This window comes from Lithobates pipiens, unplaced genomic scaffold (genome assembly GCF_037356315.1).
Source record: "Lithobates pipiens isolate NorthernLeopardFrog02 unplaced genomic scaffold, aLitPip1_a1.2 Scaffold_13, whole genome shotgun sequence".
Lineage (NCBI taxonomy): Eukaryota > Metazoa > Chordata > Amphibia > Anura > Ranidae > Lithobates > Lithobates pipiens.
The window spans coordinates 511,303,056-511,308,982 of NW_027507718.1; the positions used below are offsets into that span (position 1 = coordinate 511,303,056).

Genomic DNA, 5,927 nt, shown 5'->3' on the forward strand with positions numbered 1-5,927 from the left:
ATGCGCTATGGATCTACGTTGAGCTCAATATCACACCGCACAGGACCCTATTTAAAATCACATCACATTTGGACTGCATATATGTGAATGACCTATTATTATTATTATTTATATTATTATACACGATTTATATAGCGCCAACAGTTTACATAGCGCTTTACAATGTATAGGGGGGACAACACAATTACAGTACAATACAAAAGGTACAGGAGGGCCCTGCCCATAGAGCTTACATTCTAAAGGGAAATTGTCAAAAGTGTTGTCAAAAGTATTGGGACACCTGCCTTTACACACAGATAAACTTTATTGGTATCCCAGTCTTAGTCTGTAGGGTTCAATATTGAGTTGGCCCGCCCTTTACAGCTATAACAGCTTCAACTCTTCTGGGAAGGCCGTCCACAAGGTTTAGGAGTGTGTCTATGGGAATGTCTGACCATTTTTCCAGAAGCGCATTTGTGAGGTTAGGCTCTGATGTTGGACGAGAAGGCCTGGCTCGCTTCTTTCGCTCTAATTCACCCTATCAGGTTGAAGTCAGGACTCTGTGCAGGCCAGTCAAGTTCCTCCACCCCAAACCCGCTCATCCATGTCTTTATGGACCTTGCTTTTTGCACTGGTCCAAATCATTTGGTGGAGGGGGGATTGTGGTTTGGGGTTGTTTTTCAGAGGTTGGGGTTGGCCCCTTAGTTCCAGTGAAGGGAACTCTTAGGGGCCTCAGCATACCAAGACATTTTAGACAATTTCATGCTCCCAAGTTTGTGGAAACAGTTTGGGGATGGCCCCTTCCTGTTCCAACATGACTGAGCACCAGTGCAAAAAGCAAGGTCCATAAAGACATGGATGAGTGAGTTTGGGGTGGCCTGCACAGAGTCCTGAGCTCAACCCCATAGAACACCTTTGGGATGAATTAGAGCGGAGACTGCAAGCCAGGCCTTCGCGTTCATATCAGTGCCTGACCTCACAAATGAGTTTCTGGAAGAATGGTCAAACCTTCCCATAGACACACTCCTAAACCTTGTGGACAGCCTTCCCAGAAGAGTTGAAGCTGTTATAGCTGCAAAGGGTGGGCCAACTCAATATTGAACCCTACAGACTAAGACTGGGATGCCATTAAAGGTCATGTGCATGTAAAGCCTGGCGTCCCAATCCTATTGACAATATAGTGTATATCACTCCGTGTATAATCTATATAATATATAATACAATATAAATCTATATAATATACGAGTTTCCCTTTTTGAATTGAATTACTGAAATAAATTAACTTTTTGATGATATTTAAATTTTTTGAGATGCATCCTGTACATAGAGCTTTGCTATCTTACATAAAACAAAGTTATCGCTGGATAAATAGGCCCATAGCAGAAATGGTTCTGCTCCATAGACGGTGTACCGCGGGGAGAGCTGAACTGGTTAAACTATGAAGATGGCTTGAGGGTTCCTCAACTTTTCCTTCTGTCTTGTAACTCATGATGGAGGTCACTTCTTATGTCAAGGTCATCTTGTTAAATGTTTACAGCCAGACATTTATAAATGAGTGGCGTGTCCTCTATGAATGTACTTTACTCTTTATACCGGTGATGGTGTTTACACAACAAGCTTTCCACTCTCTTCAATGTTACCAAAACTCCGACACACCCCGTGACCCGCACGGGGACAGCAGACTCCAACACTTCTGTCTATAATAAAAGGTCATACTGGCTCATTGGGAGGATTTGTACCTGAAATAGCCCTGATATTCATAAATAATCCACTACAATAAAAATTATTTCATTATTCCTTATGATCGCTTCTGATGAGGACCTTTCCTTGGTAGGGTGTGTGTTAGCAAAACAAAATCATTTATTTATATATATAATTATATATATATATATATATATATATATATATATATATATATATATATATATATATATATATATATACACATATTATATATATATATATATATATATATATATATATATATATATATATATATGTATATATATATATACATACATACATTATATATACACATATTTATTATATATATATATATATATATATATATATACACATACATTATATATACATATATATATATATATATATATATACATAGAGATATATATATATATATATATATATATATATATATATATATATATATATATATATATATATATATATATATATATATATATAGAGATATATATATATATATATATATATATATATATATATATATATATATATATATATTTATATGTTTTTTTTTTTTGTTTTTTTCTTGCTGTACCCTTTCTTGCTGTGTATAAAAACTGCCAGTCCAGAGTTTTCTAAAGCCCCATACGCACTATCAGACTTCCTGCTGATTTTTTCCTTCAGATTTACCAAAACCATATAATATGAGGTCAAACCTTAGGAGTTTCAATTTGTATGCAATCAGGCAGGCCCTTCTAGCTCAGTGACCTCCATCATCTGTAAATATAAGAAGTTTGGAACCACCAGGACTCTTCCTAGAACGGGCCGCCCGGCCAAACTGAGCGATCGGAGGACAAGGGCCCTAGTTAGGGAGGTGACTAAGAACACGATGGTCTGTATGGTAGAGTGGCCAGATGGAAGCCACTCCTCAGTAAAAGGCATATGACAGCCCGCCTGTCCTTCAGGTGCCAAAAGGCACCTGAAGGACTCTCTGACCATGAGAAACAAAATTCTCTGGTCTGATGAAACAAAGATTGAACTCTTTGGCCTGAATGGCAAGCGTCATGTCTGGAGGAAACCAGGCACTGCTCATCACCAGGCCAATACCGTCCCTACAGTGAAGCATGGTGGTGGCAGCATCATGTTGTGGGGATGTTTTTCAGTGGCAGGAACTGGGAGACTAGTCAGGATCAAAGAAAAGATGGGATGAAGCAATGTACAGAGACATCCGTGATGAAAACCTGCTCCAGAGCACTCTGGACCTCAGACTGGGGCGAGAGTTCACCTTCCAACAGGACAATGACCATAAGCACACAGCCAGGGCCACAGGATAACTCTACGAATGTCCTTGAGTGGTCCAGTCAGACCCCAGACTGGAACCCGATTGAACATCTCTGGAGAGATCTGAAAATGGCTGTGCACTGACGCTCTCCCCTTCCAACCGGATGGACCTTGAGAGGTCCTGCAACAAAGAATGAGAGAAACTGCCCAAAAATAGGTATGCCAAGCTTGTAGCATCATACTCAAAAAAGACTTGAGGTTGTAATTGGTGCCAAAGGTGCTTCAACAAAGCACTGAACAAAGGCTGTGAATACTTCTGTACATGGGATTTTTTTTAATGTTTTTTATTTTTAATAAATTTGCAAAGATTTCAAACAAACTTCTTTCACATTGTCATTATGGGGGATTGTTTGTAGAATTTTGAGGAAAAATTCCTTTTTTTGGAATAAGGCTCTAACATAACATAACATTCCTGAGTCACTGTATCTTTGTAAAAGAAAATTAAAGTGGAACGTCACTCTTCCAACATTGATTATTTTTAAACCTTATGCTTCTAGCATTAATAAATAGTTAGGGACGTATATCATATTTACTTGTTTTAAACTTTTTTTTTTTGTTTACATTTCTTTAGTTACTTCCTGGTTTTCAGGTCTAGGCAAATGATGTCATACATCCCAGGAGTCTTCAGGAGGGTCAACAACTGGGTTACTTTTTAAAGTGGAAGTCCATGCAAAAACTCTAATCCCTGCATCTATAGCCACCAACATCCTAACTCTAACCTATCTAGCCCTGAAAAGAAAAAATCAGGATACACACTTTTCTGTAGGCAATCCGACCTGTGCTTTTTCTTGAAATTTTATTTGTTATGGACCATGCCATTGGGGGTGTAGCAAGAGTTTACCCATTGCCCTAATATTTTGTGCTAAAAGGTCCATCTTTCTTACTCCAGAGAGTTGGGAGGTCTACACCAGTTATTCTCAACCAGGGTTCCATAGACCTCCAGGGTTCCTCCTGAGGTTGCTAGGGATTCCTTGAAAGTAGGTTTGATCTCCCACCTACATTGGCCACCAATGCACAGGGGGCAACTTACTGCAAACCTCCAATGCGTGGAATGCTTCTAAATTTTTGAACTTTCCATCACTTTCTGTCTTGATGACGATGGTCACCAGTACAAATAGATATCATTATTCAGCTTATGCCGCGTACACACGATCGGAATTCCGGCCAGAGAAAGACTGATGAGAGCTTTTCATTGGAAAATACGACCGTGTGTAGGCTCCATCGGAATTTAGCTGTCCGAATTTCCGCCAGCCAAAAATTGATAGCATTTTCTCAATTTTCCCGACGGAAAAACTTTCTATCGGTAATTCCGATCGCGTGTATGCAATTCCGACACGCCAAAAATCACGCATGCTCAGATTCAACTACGAGACGGAAGCTATTGGCTACTGGCTATTGAACTTCCTTTTTCTAGTCACGTCGTACGTGTTGTACGTCACCGCGTTATAAAAGATCGGAATTTGATGTGACTGTGTGTAGGCAAGACAGCTTGAGACGAATTTCGTCGGAATTCCGTCGGGAAAACCATCAGAGCTTTTTCCGACGAGAGTTCCGATCGTGTGTAAGCGGCATAAGTGGGGACAGCAACAGGAACCTAATAGAGGTTCTAGTTCTTCCAAAAGCTATACAAAATGAAAATAAATACACAAAGTGCTTATTTTTTTAAATTTCAATTTGTTATGGACCATGCAATTGGGGGTGTAGCAAGAGTTTACCCATTGCCCTAATATTTTGTGCTAAAAGGTCTATCTTTCTTACTCCAGACAGTTTGAAGTTCTACATCAGTTATTCTCAACCAGGGTTCCATAGACCTCCAGGGTTCCTCCTGTGGTTGCTAGGGATTCCTTGAAAGTAGGTTTGATCTCCCACCTACATTGACCACCAATGCACAGGGGGCAACTTTCTACAAACATCCAATGCGTTGAATTCTTCTAAAATGTTGAACTTTCCATCACTTTCTGTCTTGATGACAATGGTCACCAGTACAAAAGAGATCCTGTTTCAGCTTAGTGGGGACACAGATAGCAACAGAAACCTAATAGAGGTTCTAGTCCTTCCAAAATCTATACAAAATTAAAAAAATACACAAAGTGCTCATTCTTGAAATTTAATTTGTTATGGACCATGTAATTGGGGGTGTAGCAAGAGTTTACCCATTGCCCTAATATTTTGTGCTAAAAGGTCCATCTTTCTTATTCCAGACAGTTGGAAGTTCTACATCGGTTATTCTCAACCAAGGTTCCATAGATCTCCAGGGTTCCTCCTAAAGGTTCTAGGGATTCCTTAAAAGTAGGTTTAATCTCCCACCTACATTGACCACCAATGCATGGGGGGGGGGGGGGATTTCTACAAAACTCCAATGCATGGAATGCTTTTACAATGACCACCAATGTTAGAGAACATCACCTGTCAAATTGCGTGACAAGTCGCTCCAATGTGAACGAGGGCGAGAACAATGTTTTTGGTTAAACAAAGGACTCATAGTTGTATGAAAAAGATAAAAACTTTGAATTTATATGTAAGAATCTACTTACGCAGCCTGGGGTTGGAAATGTAATCCCGGGACACTGCCATGGCATGTTCCTTGGCCCCCGCCAAGTCGGCATGGTTCACCCTGATCTCTACTTTGGTAGCCATCCTGGGATCTGCAGTCACAGTGTCTGCAGAGCCTGTCCTCTGCGTGTTTTATAAGGGGGCGTATGGCTCGGAGTGTTGTGTATATAACTCCACTTCTCTGCCCATCCAGGTGAAACTCACCTACACCGGCCCATTCCCGGCTCACCTGCACAAAGAATTCCTGTGTGTACTGTAAACTGTCACAGCTCACTAACCTGCATGAAAAAAAACAACGGTTAACCCTACGAGTGCTGCCTCTTCATGTTTTCATTGTAGAACCATTGCAG

General features: G+C 40.1%; 1 protein-coding gene across 1 annotated transcript in view; it reads right to left on the reverse strand.

Moving 5' to 3' along the window:
• Positions 1-5,718, reverse strand: part of ATP6V1B1 (ATPase H+ transporting V1 subunit B1) — a 167,627-nt gene extending 161,909 nt beyond the window's left edge. The window contains exon 1 of the mRNA XM_077478057.1: positions 5,559-5,718. Within this exon, the coding sequence (XP_077334183.1) occupies positions 5,559-5,661 (103 nt within the window). The 5' untranslated portion in view covers positions 5,662-5,718. The remainder of the gene's footprint in view (positions 1-5,558) is intronic.
• Positions 5,719-5,927: the final 209 nt, after the last annotated feature.